We start from the raw sequence: 20512 nt of genomic DNA, 5'->3' as shown, positions 1-20512 counted from the left end.
TTGATGCCCGTGCGTGCCGTTGCCGTGTCTCTTTCCTTTTTTTTATTGACTGAGCGGTGAAAACAAATGTGCTCTTTTTTGGAGCTGAAAACAAATGCTACCACTACCCCAAAAAAAAACGCCACGTTCATATATGCACAGGGAACTAAAACATTCGACGTACTCATTTCGCTAGCACCAACTTCAGTGTAATTTTTTTTGGCCCAGATAGAATAGGTAGGATACGTATCCGAGTTGATCGAAAACTCGTCTCGCCCGCTCTAGCTTCTGCCGCTTCCCTTCCCTTCATCGCCTTTCCTCCCCTCCTGTCACCAGGCAAAGCCCGGTGGGTGTAGGCGGCGGCGGGGCGTTTCTCCCTCCTGATGGCGTGCGCAACGCGGAATGCGGCATCGTGCCGGGGCCGTGGCAGCAGCGAGTCAAACGGGCGCGCCGGTGGCGTGGGCAAATGGCAGGGTTGCGGCGGCTGTGCGGATTCTGAAGGTGCGTGCTTGGGGTGCTCGATGAACTTTCTTTTAAATTTGAATATATATTTTCATATTTAATGAAGTGCTTTCAAATTTGATGAACATTTTTTCAAATTCAATAAACTTATTTTCAGAGTCAATGAACTTTTTTCGATTTTTGTGAACTTTTTCCCAAAATTGATGAACTTTTTCCAATTCGATGAGCTTCTTTCATATCAATTAACTTTTTTTTAAATATGTGAAAAAATCAAATTCGATCAACCTTTTTTTTCAAATTCGTGATCTTTTTTAAGTTTGTGAACTTTTTTCAAAAACAATGAACATTCTTTAGTTCACTATTTTTAGAAAAACGTACAAAAAAAGTCAACTGGTCAACCGCGACCGGTCCAACGCGATCAAGGGAACTAGGAAACCAGTCAAGGGCTATTTTCTTCTTGGGGCGGCCCATGAGTGGGGCGCCAAGAAGCTCAACAAGGTGCCCTATAGGAGCTCCCATTGGACCCAAGGGGCCGCAGTCTGTTCCCGCTAGGCGCAGCGGTATGGCCTACGATTCTTTGATTTCTTCTTTTTTTACTGTTCTTTCATGTCTCGTGCCCCTGCACTTCAAGGGCACCTCTCCGTAAGATCACCACCTGAATGACAACAAATGTATACATGTCTCGTGCCCCTGCACTTCAAGGGCACCTCTCCGTAAGATCACCACCTGAATGACAACAAATGTATACATGTCTCGTGCCCCTGCACTTCAAGGGCACCTCTCCGTAAGATCACCACCTGAATGACAACAAATGTATACATGTCTCGTGCCCCTGCACTTCAAGGGCACCTCTCCGTAAGATCACCACCTGAATGACAACAAATGTATACTCTGAGTAGGTCAAACTTTTTTTTTGCAACAACAGGCTATATTGAATTACTCATGAGGATTACAGTGTGTGTGAATACATCCTAGAAAAAAAGCAGGGGTGCAATTCACCCAGATACATCTTCTACAATCCTCACTAGCCTGTTTGGCACACCTGTGTGCCGCTTCATTTGCTTCACGGTTGATATGGACAATGGAGCAAGATTGAAAATTGGAGCTCGCGTCCACATTTGCTTTTCGGTTGATATGGACAATGGAGCCAGGTCTGCTCTTGAAAATTTTGCCTCGTTTAGCATTCGCACAACATCTTGAGCATCACTTTCGATGCTCACCTTGAGGACGTCCAAGAGCAAGACGAATGCCATCACGAAGCGCCAAGGCTTCCATAGTGCTTGCATTCTGTGCAAACCGATACCAAAATTGCTTGTGCCCGAACCAGTGCTTCGATATGGTCCTGAAGAACAACTCCCGTACTACCATAGCCATCTTGCTCGTAATAGCTCGCGTCAACATTGACCTTGATGATCTCGGGGCATATCCAGACCGATTTCTCCCTCGGTTCTCATGTCGTCTTCGAGCCCACTAGCACAGCTAGATGGTGGATGGTATCAATGGCCCATTTGAAGTTCTCCATGTCTTCTATTGTTTCTTTCAGTCCAAATCGTCCAGCACCCGCACAAAATGAGAGCAGCATTCTGTTCTAAAACTTGATTGCCATCAATAATATCTACAGCCCATGAATCCGAATGAAGAGAAGGGGTCCTGACCGGAAGGAAGCAACGACGTTCAATCGTCTCCTCAACACCACAATCTTCACAGAACTCAACACCACAATCTTCACAAAACAGAATCTGCTCATCATGTCGTTCTTGCAGAACATGGACATGCCGCCGACCAAAGAACGCTTTCAGGTTCCATCAAGCACATGGATCAAAAAGACAAAAACCATGGGGTCTAGCGAGTCTACGTCACTTTGCCAGCAGTCTAAATTCTAATACCTGCCTTGTCTGCTACCATGCAAGCAAGGTTGAGATAACACAAGACAAGACATGATCCAAGCAACTGAGTCAAGAGCTAATATTTGTGTATATATACACACACGAAGCGCTAATGCACTACATTAACACGACGACTCCATAATTTTGGGGCATGCAATTCTACGACGTACGAGTAGTATTTTAAACAGGGAGTGAGGCTACGCTAAGGCGTTCTCTTAGGTGGCGGTTACAAGTTCAGAGACTTTTCGCTTCTCCAAGGCACCAGGCACAGCACAAAAACGGTCCTGCCTGTTTTCTCCTTCAGAACTTGCGTTGGCGGCCGAAATCACCACGCCCGTGACCAAAAGACCGGTCAAGTACGGGGTGTTCATCCTTCCGCCCAGATGAGCTTGAAAATGTTCTTGCTAGCCCCCGCGTTGACCATGTCGCTCTTGTTCTGCAGCATCTCCTCCTGGGCGCACCTATCGCCATCCTTCAAAGTTACAAGGATAAACTTTTAGTTCTACAGACATGTTGAATTGTTTTGTACATCAATAGCACGAGGAGCAGCTAAGGATGTGTGTGTACATACATTGGTCACATCTGTCCCAATGAGTAAGTAAGATTGTATAAGTTGTATATGTGAAGAACATTGTATAAGTTGTATATGTAAAGAACATTGTATAAGTTGAAAGGAAAAGAGGACTCACAAGCATGGTGTACGCCTTAGCAAGCGAGAGAAGAGTGGGGTAGAGACTCGTGACAGCAAGAGCAGCTTCTTCTGTCACTTGTGGCACCTGATTTACATGCACAATAAATGAGAAAACTACTGCATGAAATGGACTACCCGACAAACTTTGGTGGAGGTGGCCGTATTCGCCCAGTTACCTGCATAAGCTGAACGGCGAATATATCACTCATAGTGACCTTCTCAAGGTCAGAACACCTCTTCACAAACTCGTCGTAGGTCAGGCAAAGTCGAGAGGTATCAGCACCAGCAGAGAAGTTTCTGCTGTAGCAATCAATTATAGAGCCCGTGAGGTGGCCGTATTTCTTTTCAGTGTCAGCATATCCAGTGGTTCTTTGGACATCAAATCCTTCAAGAACCTCAGTAGTGAAGCAGCTGAAATAGAAGGCATATGGAGCAGTTAATAGGGCATACAACTGACATCCTGAACAGAAGGAATGATACTTAATAATGTTAAACACGAGAAAAAAGCACTGCCATTCAGGGGTTAACATGATCGTCCAGGCTCATGAGAAGAGTACATACGCTGTTTTAACGCTCTCTGATCCATCTACAGTGTTTACATCCCCTTCAACTAGATATATTAGCTTCCTTAGCCCACATTTCTGCAAAGGATACAACAAATGGAGGTATCATGTCGTATTGTTGCTAAAATAACCACAGCAAACCCATATATATGGACAAGAAATACAGTTTCTTTGGGAAGAGATGCTCAATCTACAGGCTCAAGCTTATGTCTGCTACATCGTCCTTCATCATCTCATACCCAAATATGGGCTATGCTTTTCAATTAATGATAACAAAGAATAAGGAAAAAAATCTCCTCGGCTAAGATTAGACTCAAGCAACATCAAATCACAGGGGATAGCATGCGGGCATAAAACATGGCTGGTCAAAAGTCACTCAGCATGTTGCAGGGAAACATTCCTTTCATATTCAGCATGTCTGGAACCCAATTGAAATCTAAAATAAACAAGATATCACAAAGTTCTTCATCTAAAAAAAAGAAGCACAGATCCGATGCGCTGCTGCTCTTCGTCAAAATAAAAAGTTCTTTATCTAACTGTTTAGAGATCCCTCCATACCTGTGCCACCAAACAGGCTAATGACTATGCCCATCAACTTATTTGCAACATGACCAAAACAATGTGTTGTGTTGCCACAACTGCTGATCAGGATTGTCACAAGAAACAAATGGTAATCTACAATACAAAAAAAAAATTATCACTATCAGTGAGAAATTGGAAGGGGGGCCTTGGGGCAGCGGTAAAGCTGTTGCCTTGTGACCATGAGGTCACGGGTTCAAGTCCTGGAAACAGCCTCTTGCGGAAATGTAGGGAAACTGGGAAAGGCTGCGTACTATAGACCCAAAGCGGTCGGACCCTTCCCCGGACCATGCGCAAGCAGGAGCTACGTGCACCGGGCTGCCCTTTTTTACTATCAGTGAGAAATTGAAAGCATGAAGAACTGGGAAAGTTAAGATGGAAGGTTTATAATATTAATGAAAAAAATCAAAGCTATTTTCAGATGGTACCTTCAGTCTTAGTTTTTGATCTTTGTATCTGTTGTCTTTAATTGAGCCAAGTAAATCCTCCACATTTTTCCTTTCAACAATGAAATCAAGAACATAATCCGTGTCAAGTTCTTTATGGCGAGCAATCCAAAGAGCATCTCCAACAGGCAAGTGTTTAACCTGGATGTCATGGTTCGAACAGAAGGATCAGCACAATTTTCTTTGGCACATTATATGAACAGTTCAATCCGTGCAAAGCAACTTTGTTAATATTATTATGCTGTCTCCTTGCACACAAGCAAGAAAAGAGTGCAGCCAGCAATCATCAGCACAGTGGGACAGCGGCCAAACATATCAGATAATTAATCCAGTAGTACAGGGCATTTAATTTAGAACCGTGTTGATGCATATAATGACTTTTAGCAGTGTATTTTGGTTGTCTGAAGAAATGAACAAGGATAACACCCAGAGGAGTACTCATGAATTAGATACAATAAAGGAAGGGGCAAGAAGGGTTAAACAAAGAGAGTTCACATAACCTCTCAATCCAACTAACCTCTACAGGAATATTAAACTGCGAGCGTATATTATCAACAACTTTTCTTCTGGAACGGGGCCTGCACAAAAAGAGAGCAATCATAAGAGAACTGAATTCTGATGCATAGATGGATGATTAAATAAAACATAAAAAAACTATTGGGTGCAACAATAATCAATCTGTTTCCTTGGAAAATAATTTAATTAAACAACATACAGAATCTAAATTTTATATACAGAAGCAGAAGGTTAAACAGTTGAAGTAACACAAGATAACGAATCAAAGTGTCATCAAAATTCACAATTCCAGCAGTAAGTGGATAAATATGTGAAATCCCTTGCCCATCTTATTTAAACAGAAATAATATTAACATGAAGAATAGAATCCCTTGCAGGTCATGCGAAAGAGAGACTAGGTACACATACTCCCAATCTTCAGTTACTTACCCTCCTCAAAAGATGTTTTTTTTGGAGGGGGGGGGGGGGGTGCCTAAATATATTGTCTATTTGCTAAGACAGCCTTGTTATGATCCTACTTAAATATCAGACACAACTAAAAAATACAACTCATGAGTAAGATACGATCATAAAGACCCGAAAGTATCTTGATCATCCAATATCAGCACCGCTTCATAAGCTTTCAGAAAACTTTCATTAGATTGATGAGATGGCATAGCTAGTAAAGACATTTCAGCAGAACTCTGACATTAGAAAAGAAAATGTTGCATTATGTTCCATTTGAAAAAGAAGGGTACGGAAAGGGGAAGTCAAGTGTACCATTGCACTAAACGATTGCTGTCCAAACATTCCTCAAGATGAAAGAGGAGAATTAGTAGCATGGCCGTTGTCTGAAAAAAAAGGCATTAACTACAAAGATCAGCGGGGAATAATATTTTGCTTATGGAATATATCATCATGTTATATGCAAAGAAAGCATGCTGATACCAAAGGAACTGGAACTGCCTGCTTTTGAGTTTGGAAGTCCACTTCTTTCAGAACCTGCAATTGAGTAAAAGGAATTTATTATAGTGCTGCTGGGGTACAATAATCGGTTATCTGGAAATTCATACTGCATGAGTAGAAAACTTTATTAATACCTATCAGGGGACTGCTGCCGTCATATTCATCAGAATCTGAATCGCTGAGCACAACTGCAGGATGACCCGCCGCCGTTAAAGGTCCTGCAGGACCATCCAATCTAGACCGTGCGAGACAATCGCGAGCTGTCTCTTTGCCTTTTTCTGCTAGGTAATACCTACAGCAAACTTATACGGTAAGCCCCAAGTCTATGCTTGGTATCTCAACAGAATGTTTGTGCTAGGCAAATAAAGCCCCAGAGAGAAAAAAGGAGATGCAAACTGAACAGGGTGAGCTTCTGCTTGTATTCAGGGTGGAAATAAAGGAGATGACTGTAGGACCAAAATAATGAGCAAGATCTGGTTCATGTAGCAAACTAGCATACATCTGGAACATTCCCAAATGGCCACATGTGCAAGATTTTATAATCATGTTTCAGGTTCATATTGTGGACCAGATAAGTTCAAAGGAGCTATGGAATTGGACATGCCTGCTTCTATTCCATCAATAGAAAATTGATGATATACCACCGCAGAGCTGTATGTTTAAAAGATATATTTTCTTAATTAGCTCAAAAGATTAGAGGGCATTATATTACCTAAGGCGCCGACAAGCATCAACAAGCTAACTATCAGATGTTGATACTCTGCTAGCATATATATGACTTCACTGCTGCACTGTATCAAACTTCTCCGACCAAGAGAAAAACTGAAGTAGGAATGTTTCTTGATACAAGTTAAATTACTAGAGAACACATGTACCAACAGCAAAAGCACACCAGAGTCAAAGGTTAGCCGCATTTTTGGATCTAGCCGATCCACAGTCAGACCAAAACATGTGAGAGGCTTTTCTATCCGGTGAATGTCGCAAGAGAGTGAATCAGATAAACTAGTGCAGACACAATCATACTTAAATACTCCCTCCGTCTGGAAATACTTGTCGGAGAAATGGTTAAATATGGATGTATCTAGAACTAAACACATCTAGATACATCCATTTCACCGACAAGTATTTCCGGACAGAGGGAGTATGTGAGAACCCTATGAACCCTCTAATGAGAGTCAAGTTCATGCATACAAGTGCAATATTTTATATCTCTGGTATCTCCTTGAGTTTGAGTCCATTATAATATCATTTTATCATTTAAGAAAGACCTGGCAAAGTAAGAAGTTCACAATCAATAGCTAGCAGAGCCACAATAGTACATTATACAGCAATAGCCAGTGATGTGAAGGTAATGAAACTTGTCTGGTCTAATACGTGAGTATAAAACGTATTGGGTTTACCCCCTAAAAGATCCAATTCTTTTTAGTAAATGACAGAAAAACATAACATTAACATGGGGATGAGCCTGGTACATTACTTTGCAGGGTTACTCTTTTCTCAACCAGATCCTTATTTGTTAACGTCTTCATGCTATTCCATCCAGTGAAACTGTAACCGTCATTCCGAGAATTCCTACTGTTGTTTGGGCTGCTCATAATACAACATAGACAGTTAGTGATGCACTAAAATATCAGATGAAATCAGCAACCGTGGCATATACTGAGTCACTGAAACTGTACCCTATTGCATATTGTGACAGACCACTGGCTTCAGCAGCATCAATAAGCTCTTGCCTCATCATAAATTCCTTCCCTTTTTCCATTTCCCTAGGGGGGAAACAACTGTCAATATCTGCTGTTGCATATTCAAGTGTCTTTTCCCTTTTGCTCTGATTAAATGTTGCCCTTTGTACTAAGGTTGCACTAATTTTGCAGCGTGAACAACAAAAAATTAGGTAAGATAGCCCCCCACCCCCCACCCTAAAAAAAATCATACCTGCAGAGTGCGATCATTATTGCATAAGCAGCTGATTTCATCCGTGGCACATAAGGTTTGTTTCGTGTGTTCTTCTTCCCTGTTAAAAGGACAGTACCCTTTAAGATATAACAATAAACCTGTTTCCATAGAACTGACATTGATAAAACTGAAGGGGAAGAAGACTTGTTGTCATCCTGATGATGAAAAAGGAATAACAGATTCCAGAGGACACGTGAGCAATCAAGAAAACTGTTACCCGTTTCTCCTGGTGTATTACTTCTCGGAGGGGACAAATCAAGGCTGGACCCTGGAAAGGAGTCTTCCATGACGTCAACAACCCAACCTCCAACTCCCCTGACAAAAATAATAGAACCAGAGAAGCAACAGCAATGATTAAACTAATTCAGAAAATGTAAAGTTTTTCAAAAATCGATGCAACTCAATGTAGAAAGCAACCGTTGGTACTAGATACATTCCACACATCAATCTAGTGTGCGATTTCCGCCTCTAAATTCAACACACAAAAGAAAAATCAAAGGGAAAGAGTTATAGTGTATGGATCAAAACTAAAGCCATGCTGTTATATATAAACTTATACCACTTGTCTGGTTATCTACTTGCAGGCAAATCCCAAGTAGAGTGGCAACCCTAAAGGGATGGATATAAATACACCTCACCATATAAAAATGGTAAACCTAGATCGATTTCAGCATATATCTGCAGCAAATCAACGGCCGCAGCAGATGAGCAAACATAAGGGGAACTGAACTGAAACTTATGATTCCACAGACCAATAGCCATCCAAACCGAGAATTCATGCTCAGACCAAATGGGCACAACTAAAATCCCCTAAGGACTAAGCCGTTACATCCATCCACCAAACAAAAACTAAGAACCCAGAGCTAAGGCGCCCAAATCATAAACCGACCCGTTCGTCTTAGAGCAGCAATGTGACCGCAGCGCCAACCCGAAGCACATGACCCGAAATCGACCGAAACCTAGGCTCGCCTCAACAGCGTAAGAGTAAACAGTTCGAGAGGGGCGGGGAAATGCGCACGTGACACGGGCCAGGTCGCCGGGTGTCCGGACGGGCTCCTTGGCGGCGCAGACGCCGGTGTAGGCGGCGGAGAGCGCGCGGGCCTGGTGCTCCGGGAAGCCGCCCGGCTGCTGCGCCGCCATGGAGCGGTGCTTCCCGAAGATCCTGGCCGCGACCTCCTCGTTCTCCGGGAGGTTCACCTTGCGCTTCTTCTTCGGCACCAACGGCGCCATCTGCGCCGGCGCCGAGGGTGGGGGGCGTGGGAATGTGGGACCGGGAAGGGACTGCGGGTGTGGGGGTTGGAGAGTGGGGAGGGGTTTAGGGTTTGGGATTTGGAAATGGGGAGGGAGAACCCGCCATTATTGGGTTTGGAGGTTTTGGCTTGCCACCGGTTCCCCCAGTCGATTCGGAGTTAATCTACTACTACTACCTCCGTTCCGGTTTACACGACTCATCTCAAAATTTCAGTTTTTCCGTTTTATAAGTCTCATTTCTACTACTTCTGCTTTCCGTCACATATTTTAATGTGTATTAACTTTTTGCATGCAAGGGTTATGACAAAACAACCAATACATTACAGGGAACCGCTAGGCATCAGTAGTGCATTCTATCGGACCAGTAGATAGTCCTTGGATTGGATCCCATGCACCCGTTGGATAAGCAGCGCTCCTTCTGTTTGAATGTTCCCAAAACTGAAACTAATAATGCTGATTACCCGTAATTCCGCCACTGGATTTTAGCAAGTTAATTAATAGTCCTTCCAACATAGGTCCCTCTAGTATCTTGCTTCCATATAAATCGTTGCTTCTTACACATAATATCACTCTTATAATTTAAATTCCCTTTAATTTACAATCTTTTTATACCATCTTATTTTTCAGGAACTTCCACCGAACAAAAAATTGTTTCTAGCGCTACTAAAATTTGCTTCCAGTGCTAGTGCTTTTGTCCAAAAAAAAAACCAACATGGTAATAAATTCGTTATGTTTCCAATGTGCCAAAAAAATATTTCCATTGCTTAGAAAATTTGCTTCCAATACAACTGATATTTGCCTCAATGTAAGAATTATTTTTCGACGTGCGAGGCAATATTTGCTTCCCTTGGGAGAAAACTTATTTCTAGGCACCACAAACAATGCTTCATTTTTATTTCAATCATATGGAGTTGATGCTTCCAACAATAGAAATTACAAACTATGCTTTATAATCCATAGCATTTTTTTCTCCAAACATTGTCAAGTGATGTGCTTCCTTTATTTTTCGCACATGATTTTCATATGCCATGTTTGTAGTTTTTTCGTTTACTAGCGATTTCATAGCAGTTGTGGTTCCATCCCCGTCTCGCCTTGCACTGCTTCATCCACCATGTCCGACCTAGCCTTGACGGAATCCATTATCTCCCCCAGAAGTCAGGAGATGATGTTGTCGTCGAGGCACGAGAGTGGGTGGGGAGCAGTGAGGATGGCACCATGGAGGGGGCGACACTCTTAACCCGTGGTAGCAGAGGGCGCATCTTGCTCGTTTGCTTCCAAGCCGATGACAAGAACACTAGCCACTGAGATTGTCGATCTTATTCCACATGTTGTTCCACCATCGACCATCACGGCATGCTCACGATGTGCAAAACATTTTATCCCGCTCCCGTCGACCTTGCAGAACTTCAGGAAGCATGATTGTTGGATTTGACTACAAATAGGAAGCACTGAGCAACCCGAAATATTGTAGAAGCACATATGTTATACATATGAAGCAAATTGTTGAAGAAACACAACTATGATACTTATGAAGCAAATTAATTAAATGTATGAAGCATGAAATTTTGGACGCATCATATCATGCAATCCAACATTATCTGCATAGTGGAAGCATAGATTTTAAAAAGTGGGAATAACAAAAGATTTGTACATGGTCATTCAGACTCAAATCATGAAGATAGCCATTTTGTCCATAATATATTTGAAGTTTAGGAAGCATGAGAGCGCAGTACGAAGCATCGAAACGAAGCACAACTGAACACACTAAATTAGAAGGTTCCTTACAGAATATATACAAACTGAGGATGCAAAAGTACGACATGTATGCAACATGTTGTATTGACTGACGGTCGTCCTTTCGTCCCGGCGAAGAAGGGACGCCGGAGCCAAGAACCAACATCAACCTCCTCTGCACCGTTGGCACGACTCCCGGCCACCTCCTCGGCAGAACAAAAAAGGCTGACATGAATTAGAAATATACATGGGGAAAGAAGCTACGAGCACATATATAAGACCGAACTATGAAGCATGAAGTCTGAAGCCAAAATCTGTTGCTACCACAACATAGATGTGACATATTGGAAGCATCCTGTTATGAAAAAATAGCACATCTATTTTCAAGATTTGGGTGCTGCAATTTGTAATGTACATATCAATATCATCAACCTAATTGGAGTTACGTGGGCTTACATGAACTAAAGTTGTGGACAGACACAAAAATAGGGAAGATCGACGCAGTGCAATACCTTCAATTTTCAATCAGGGGAGATTGGCAGTCAACAACTTACAGAAATTTACAAATAAAATGTTGGAAGCCGTTGCAGGTTCTCGTGGCGTTGGGTCCGACTCCGGCAGCAGATTCATCCGATGGGCAACATTGTGAAGCACCGAATAGAGGTCAGGACGGTACATCTACATGCAATATTTCTGGAGGTTGCATAAGTGGAGATCACCATGGGGTGGGGAGGAGCAGAGGAATAGATCTGGGAGTCACCAGGCAGCAGGGGAACAAATCTAGAGATCCCGATGAGGTTGATCTGCGGCTTGACGTCGAGGTGAGAAGGAGGCAACTGGTGATCACCGAGATCGGGGAGGCCGGGGTGGTGCGGTTGCGGTGACGATGGGGAGGTTCCCTGAGAGGCGAGGTGAGACCGAAGACGGGATACGTCAAAGTTTCTTACATGCCCCCACGAGGCCCATGTCATCAAAGTGCAAGGAAAGAAAAACAAAAGAGACCTCGCGCAGGAGAAAGGGCATCGCAACAGGATGAGGAAGACGCAAGACAAGGAGAGCAATGATGGCACCACGCAGTGCCCGACAGGCTTTATGTCAGCCTGGGAAGTTGCCGAGGCATCGTGGCGAAGTGGGGGCGTCCCACGCCCCGTCGAGTGCCACGCGTCGCGTCTAGCCCACAGGCGGTTTGGGCTCCACGCCGCTTCGCCCCTCCAACTGGCGGGTCGTGCACGCCACGGGCCCGATGGCTACTGTCGGGGCTCTGAGACTGGGGGTACCCAGGCCCGTCTGCCTGCGGCCCAAGGCACAACGCGTAGCGCGGGCCCAGTACAACCCATCTTTGAGGCTTTTCAAGCAAGACCCTCGCGAGGGCTCCCACCTCGCGAGGCACACTACACCGAGGATCTCCCGAGTCCTTCTCGTGGAGCGCCCCCTCCCCCCGAGGCGGCCCCCTGAGGCCCCCTCGCGGGCGGATACACCGACGTCACCAAGCCAACCTCGCGCTGCATGTGGGTGACGCGAGACACGATGAGCTTCGCAAGGACCGGTGCTAGCTGATACGTCTCCAATGTATCTATAATTTTTTATTGTTCCATGCTATTATTATCAGTTTTGGATGTTTTATATGCATTAGTGTGCTATTTAATATTATTTTGGGACTAACCTATTAACCTAGAGCCCAGTGCCAGTTCCTGTTTTTTTCTTGTTTTTGAGTTTCGCAGAAAAGGAATACCAAACGGAGTCCAAACGGAATGAAACCTTCGCGATTATTTTTCTTGGACCAGAAGACAACCAGGAGACTTGGAGATGAAGTCAGAGGAGCCACGAGGCGGCTACAAGGACGGAGGGCGCGCCCCCACCCTTGTGGGCCCCCCGTGACTCTGCTGGCCTAATTCTTTCGCCTATATATTCCAATATAACCCCAAACCACCAGAGGCATCCACGAAAACACTTTTCCACCGCCGCAACCTTCTGTACCCATGAGATCCCATCTAGGGACCTTTTTCGGCACCCTGCTGGAGGGGGATTTGATCATGGAGGGCTTTTACATCAACTCTATTGCCCTTCCGATGAAGCGTAAGTAGTTTATCATAGACCTACGGGTCCATAGCTAGTAGCTAGATGGCTTCTTCTCTCTCTTTGATTCTCAATACCATGTTCTCCTCGATGTTCTTGGAGATCTATTCGATGTAATACTTTTTTGCGGTGTGTTTGCCGAGATCCGATGAATTGTGGATTTATGATAATCTTATCTATGAATATTATTTGAATCTTCTCTGAATTCTTATATGCATGATTTGATATCTTTGTAATTCTCTTCGAACTATCGGTTTAGTTTGGCCAACTAGATTGGTTTTTCTTGCAATGGGAGAAGTGCTTAGATTTGGGTTCAATCTTGCGGTGTCCTTTCCCAGTGACAGTAGGGGCAGCAAGGCACGTATTGTATTGTTGCCATCGAGGATAAAAAGATGGGGTTTTCATCATATTGCTTGAGTTAATTACTCTACATCATGTCATCTTACTTAATGTGTTACTCTGTTCTTCATGAACTTAATACTCTAGATGCAGGCAGGAGTCGGTCGATGTGTGGAGTAATAGTAGTAGATGCAGAATCGTTTCGGTCTACTTAACACGGACGTGATGCCTATATTCATGATCATTGCCTTAGATGTCGTCATAACTTTGCGCTTTTCTATCAATTGCTCGGCAGTAATTTGTTCACCCACCGTATTATTTGCTATCTTGAGAGAAGCCACTAGTGAAACCTATGGCCCCGAGTCTATTTTCCATCATATTAGTTTCCGATCTACTATTTTGCAATCTTTTACTTTCTGATCTATAAACCAAAAATACCAAAATATTTACTTTATCGTTTATCTATCTATATCAGATCTCACTTTTGCAAGTAACCATGAAGGGATTGACAACCCCTTTTATCACGTTGGGTGCAAGTTGTTTGATTGTTTGTGCAGGTATTCGGTGATTTGTGCATTATCTCCTACCGGATTGATACCTTGGTTCTCAAACTGAGGGAAATACTTATCTCTACTTTGCTGCATCGCCCTTTCCTCTTCAAGGGAAAAACCAATGCAAGCTCAAGAAGTAGCACCAGAGAGCGCGGACAGTGAGGCTTTCCTCTTTGGTGCTAAAGGAACAAGGCCAACGCGTGGGTTCCCAAGGTGGCCCCAAAGGTTTCCTCTTTGGTGCAACAAGACCAGGACGGCGGGGTCGTCAAGACTGAGGTCATCACCGAGCCCACCTGCGCGTCATTGCCAGAAGCTTTGCAGGCGAAGACCACCTTTCGTCGGGATAAGATGTACTTTCTGTTCCCCTTCGAAATTGGCCATTGTGGACTCCCTTCCCGCCTAGAGCTTTGGGGGAAGAGGACCGGGCTAGTATAAGTATAGCTAGAGCACCACCTTAGAGAGAGATAGTTCATCCACCCCTCAAGCCCGGAGCCGCTCATAAGCCTACTGAGGCAACTTGTACTCACTGATTCATCCTTCCCCGTGAGGCAATCTAACCACAAAGCAGGAGTAGGGTTTTACACCGCAAGGTGGCCTGAACCTGGGTAAACTGTTGTGTTCTTCGTCCTTCTTCCTCGGCCGGACTGTGTAGGAGCTTGGCCACGAGGTTGGGCGTAGTTGACAGGGCGAGGTGAGGAGTAGTAAGCACGCCCCTGAGTTCGAACCTTTCCTTGGGTCTGCGGAGCCCCGATTCTGAAAACTTCCTTGTTGTAGGTAATCACTAACATTGTGTGAGTGTTGATGCCCCATTGTTTGTATTTTTTGTGTTGTGACGATTTTTCATTAACGCAGATGGTTCCGCGCATTGAACCAGCTTTACATACTGAAGCACCAGGTGAACCCACCCCGATATCGAACTTTGCTGGTGACGGTAATGTAGATGCAGATGGTAATGAGCAGACCGATGTTCATCTCGGCAGCGATGAACAACTATCTGAAAGATGTCATGCAGTAAAAGCAACGGAGGATGTTGGTGCCTGCACCGACAACCCGCAATTCCAACAAGGAACTCCCACGGGGGGTTCTGTTGTTGACTGTCATACTGAATTATTTGTCATGGGAGACGTAGGAGAACTCCTGAAAGACCCTTATGGCCATCGCACAGAAGAAGCAGAAATGAACGTACCATTGCATTGGCGAAGCCCAGACAAAGAGGTACATGTTGGCACAACAAGTGTAATTGCGTTTGTCAATGTTTCCAATTGTATTGTTCATAATCATTATGGTTTCACTTTCTCTAATTAGGTCTATGCTAGGGGGTCGTTTCAAATGTCGGGTCAGGTGCATGTAAGCGGGGCATAATAGTTGCAGATGCCAACGGGACTCGAGGCAGGCCTGTATCGAGCAAGTGTGCCGATTCTGGTGGAAACAAGTCCAATCGTACAATAGCATAGCAACACCAAGTTGCAGAGCTATAGGAGATATGCTCTACAGGCAATAATAAATGTTATTGGTTATCTCCCTGTTCATAATTATGTTTATGTTCCATGCTATAACTATTGTGGTTCTCGAGTCTACAATAACCACGAGGCTCGAAGGAAGACTCATATGCACGTGTGGAATAATAAACGGTAAAATGTATTCCTAGTCTGGCCTCTAAGACTAGCACAAGTGTTGCATGATGGTTCTGTTTTCCTAATCATGGGCTTGTCTATGCCAGCAACTTTGAGGGCACAATGTTAGAAGAACATTTGTGTTGAATCGACCCGAATTGATGTTTTGCTATGAGATACATTCGTCACAAGTTAATGGTTAATAACACAGAGATAGTTAATTTTTGCATAATTCCTTAGACCATGAGAGTATCGAGTTTCTTCATACTTGCTTCATGAACTTTGGGGTTTGTTAAACGTCATCCGTAAATGGGTAGCTATTACGGCGCTTACGGGTTCATGGAAAAGTGTGTCAAGTAACTTGATAGCTCAAGATTGGGATTTTCTCCTCCGACGATGGAGAGATATTATCGGGCCGTCTCGGTGTTACGGTATCCATCATCGTCTGGCCAGACACAGTGTGATTTGATCACAGGGATGCCGGAACACGGAAACAAGAAAAGAGAACAAAACCGGTAATGAGGTAACTAGCATAGTGGACAAGTTGTTGATCCACGGGGATGCAAGTAAATCTCACCTCAGGTATTTGTAACATATCGCAGCAACAGGAATAGCACACGACAACTGGAGGTTCACTCGAATATTCATTCGTGTGGGCATAGGGGTCAATATGCACTACAAAAAAATACACTTCCGTGATGATATGTGTTTGTCACAGTAGGTCACGTTTTCTGTCATGCATGTACATCCATGAGGATTTTATGACAGAATCAAGATAGTCATACCTGTGGTGTCGTAGAAGTGTTGCATGACATTACCAAAATTATCATCACGGAAGTGTCCACTTCCATGACGATAAATCGCGTGTCATAGAAGTGCTTTCGTCAAGGGTGACCGACACGTGGCATCCACTGTAACGGGTCGCCGTTAAGCTATCGGGTTCCGGTTTGGATCCGATAACCCGTTAACAGCCCGGACCAGTGGGGATTTTCCATGTGTAAAATTCTCATTGGCCGGAGGAACCACGTGTCGGCTCACTATTGGGACAGATGTCATCCACTCATTGGACAGGAGGCGCCTATGATAGATCGACACGTGGCACGGCCGAACAGTGGCCCATTCCGGTGAAAAAGGCCGGCCCAGTAAGAATTAGCATGCATGCCCATATAAGGCCTACTTGTCTCAGGTCCATTTAAGCCCATGGCCCATACGAGATGTGCCTATTCGGCCCGTCAACGACCCGTTAACGATTTGACACCATTGCAGCCCATCATTAGTTCGAGCCCGTTAACAGCCCGCTATATATTTGGGCTCAATATCGGCCCGATGTGGTTTCGGCCTGTTAACTGCCCATTCAAGGGATGGGCCAATTTTCAGGATGTACATCTTTCAGCCTTTTAGCGACCCATTTAAGTGTTGGGCCAATTTTCGGCCCGGTGTGTCTTTCAGCCAGTTGACGGCCCATAAGTGAGTTGGGCCATTTGCCGTCGGACCTGAGTTTTGGCCTTTTAACGGCCCATGCTCTTCATGGTCCAATACCAGTCCGGTTTCTCTTTCGGCCTGCTAAAGGCCCAGAACACAGTTGGGCCATTTACAGTACGACCTGACTTTCGGCCTCTTAGCGGCCCATGCTCTTCATGGTCCAGTACGAGCCCGCTGTCTCTTTCGGCCTGCTAAAGGCCCACAGTATAGTTGGGCCATATGTAGCCCGAACTTAGTATCGGCCTGTTAACGGCCCGTGAAATCAAATGGGCCCACCTGTTGCCCGCTTCAATGTCGGCCTGTTAATGACCCGAGAGGTAAGAGGGATGACCATTAACTTTCAGCCTGGTAACGGCCCATTAACTTAATGGGCCCAGTAAAGTTCGTACATGTCTTTAGGCCCAATTAGATAATTTGAGCCCATTACGACGAGCAATTATGCACAAGACCAAAACTGATCAAGCAAAGGTACGGCATACAGGGAAAAACGTTGCACATCCAGCATATATTACAGGAAATTACATCCACTAGGCAATCAAAGATTGATGCCAGTGCAAATAAATGAATAGAACCTAACGATCTACAACGTCACAATCTATAACCTCAGCGCGGATGATGCCCACAAGCATGTGGGCAAGTTCTTGCTGCTTTGCTACACTGTCTCTGAAAACATTGATCAGTTGTTGTTGCGCACGATGTGCACCTCTAATTACTCTACCATTTCCATCATTGCTTCAGCCATTAATTGGTTCACAAACATACATTTTTTCCGTTGCATTCGAGACAGAGAAACTGAACAGATTCAGATGGCAATTTTGGCATGCTTGTATTATTGACAGTGGAGAGTGTCTCAACCACTGCATTATAACATAAATTAGGAGGGGAACCGAACAGATTAATCAAGAGTTATTGCCATATTACCTGGCCTAGATTTATTGGAAAGAAACAATGTGGTTGCCTTGCTGTTTCAGAGTTTGTCTTCTTATCTTCAGCAGCATGCACCAAATTAACACACTAGCATTGCTATCATTGGCCAGGTCAGATAATAGGAAAGCAACATTGACACAACGAACGTTTGGGCAACCAGACCACACCAGCCTACACCAAATTAACACAATATATATGGCACATCTATCATCAGCCAGGTAAGGTAATACGAAAGCAACATTGACATAATGAATGAATGGGCAACCGGAGCAGCACTACAATTCAGTAATGTGCATGATATGAGATAGTACACTCATGCATCTCAGTATGCAAAACTACCAGGAAGTTTTCCTTACAAAAATCAACATTGTCACCTTTAACATTTTGCTACAACTGAATTTAGATCAGATAAAGGTTGGATTCACGCCGATTAACAAAAGACATGCCGATGTAAAAATAAAGGATATACAACAGGTACTTACATCAGCATTGGAGCACAGAGAATTCCCGCAAGATACTTTCCTCAAATACGATCCCAGTACAGAAAGTCTTCTATCCTTTAAGCTTATTTTCTAAAAGAGAGATGGGTAAGAAACATGTAGAAAATATGATCGGAATGCTATAAAATTTCATGATGCGAGGATATGCACATGCTTCTTAGAATGGAGTTGACATATTTTTGCTGGACTGGAGCGGACTAGTTCTTTGGCCACTGGAATCTGCTTATTATCAGTGGGAGTTGGGTTTCTCTGTGCTGGAGCAGTATCTATGAAAACTGGAGTTGGTTTATTATCTCCTGGCGTTTGGATCTTTTGCAAAGACCTGGTTTGTAACCCTTCAGATTCTAACATAGCCGTCTTCCCCTTGCATGCCTTATATAGAAGAATGGTGCTTCAATTATAAAACATGCTACAACAGAGATGGAATAGGTACTGAAGAATAGAAAGGCATGACATATTGACATGTATTCCCTCCATCCGGAAATAAATGGATGGGTCTAGGCGTATTTCAGTTCTAGATACATCCAGTTTTATCCATTTCTGCAACATGTAATCCGGACGGAGGAAGTATGATGTAAGAGCTAGGGATACAACAGGACAAAGTGTAAAAAAACACTACTTGAATGTAAAACTGTATGCTAGCGGAATACATACAGAAAAACACCAAGGCAACATATGCGTGTATGATTGGGAAACTAAGATGGCATTGCAAGATACCACTAGAACAACACTTCAATGTAAAAAAAACATGGTATGGTAGACAGATGAAGTACATACTGATGAATAACAATGCATAAGATATTCAGAAGCATGATGTCCAAACTAAGCAGATGGCATTGCGATAGAGTAGAATGACAGTACTTGAATTTGAAAACATGTTATCATGAATGGGACAGGTACTGAAAAACAGGAAGGCATGCCATATTTAAATGCATGATCAGCAGGCTAAGCACAAGGCATTGCAAAAGAGTAGATGCACTCCAGGACATTATATGCATGTTGTACCCATATCTAGGGCCAAGTTAGAGAAAGGACCTTGTGGGGTGAATAGGATTCATCGCCTTTCTGCAAGTCTTGTGAAGAACTGCCTTTACATGTTCCATCATATTGGGTATCATTGACGTCAAGTTTGTTGGCCGTTACATTGCTCCGTGAGGTTCTTGTGGATAAATCATTAAGTGCAATTATATCGGGCATGCATGGAAGACAACTAGTAGTTAGATTTATGTAATGAGTGCCTGTAGGAGATGACATAAATAGTAGGACTGGGGTTAACTAGCAGCAACAGGTCTCAAAAACTAAAGGGAGAACATAGATGAAAGCTACATAATATGTATCGTTTGTACTCAAGATTAACTAGATGGCACACAAAAGTATTAAAGAACAACATAGATAATACTAGAAGTGGTATAATACTATAATCACCAGCCTGTGGGATAGCATTGGCTGATGGATGATAACTATGGAACATCGTTACCTAAAGAACAAGTCTCTTAGATGAACTATGGAACAACGTTAACTCCTGAACAAGACCCGTAAGAGATCAGCATGAATATACAGTGAAATGTGATAATCTATTTTCCATGCTTAGATGAATAACAAAGCCATAAATGTTGCACAAAAGTAAGATGAGGGTACAACCTATCTGGCCGCCAACCTATCGCCCTGCAGTTGTTGTGGCTGTCCATGTCGGGCACGCGCATTCGATGCAAGGAACTATTGAGTGGGGACTATAGCTCCCTTCTGGTGTATGCTTCCCTTGTTGGAGCAGCCGCGGTGAGTCGGAAGACGGTGTGGCTGAAGATGCAAAAAACGCATAATGTTAAGAACGACACATTTCTCTAATCTGAAGAAATACCCTAAGAGATCAACAACAAGGTACGAGAGTGGTCACACGTCTATTGACTGAAGACTAAATTGGGGTCACACGATTTAATTTAATTTTGGTACTCTCCGATCTACGCCGGATGGCTTGATGGTCGTCTTGTGCCTCCCGGCTGACACTGTTCGGAATCT

General features: G+C 43.8%; 1 protein-coding gene across 1 annotated transcript; it reads right to left on the bottom strand.

The window, feature by feature from the left end:
* Positions 1-2379: 2379 nt before the first annotated feature.
* Positions 2380-9427, bottom strand: LOC123157888 (crossover junction endonuclease MUS81). Its single transcript, XM_044576079.1, has 15 exons — positions 9042-9427; positions 8241-8338; positions 8003-8081; positions 7747-7833; positions 7521-7654; positions 7336-7365; positions 6191-6285; positions 6050-6103; positions 5882-5952; positions 5124-5184; positions 4589-4747; positions 3580-3659; positions 3195-3429; positions 3017-3103; positions 2380-2799 (listed from the first exon to the last, which is right to left on the bottom strand). The coding sequence occupies exons 1-15, from the start codon at positions 9251-9253 to the stop codon at positions 2695-2697; spliced, it is 1587 nt and encodes a 528-aa protein (XP_044432014.1). The 5' UTR covers positions 9254-9427; the 3' UTR covers positions 2380-2694.
* Positions 9428-20512: the final 11085 nt, after the last annotated feature.

This window comes from Triticum aestivum, chromosome 1D (assembly GCF_018294505.1).
Source record: "Triticum aestivum cultivar Chinese Spring chromosome 1D, IWGSC CS RefSeq v2.1, whole genome shotgun sequence".
NCBI classification, from domain to species: domain Eukaryota; kingdom Viridiplantae; phylum Streptophyta; class Magnoliopsida; order Poales; family Poaceae; genus Triticum; species Triticum aestivum.
The sequence above is the reverse complement of the archived record's forward strand: the minus strand, read 5'-3'. Positions and strand labels throughout refer to the sequence as shown.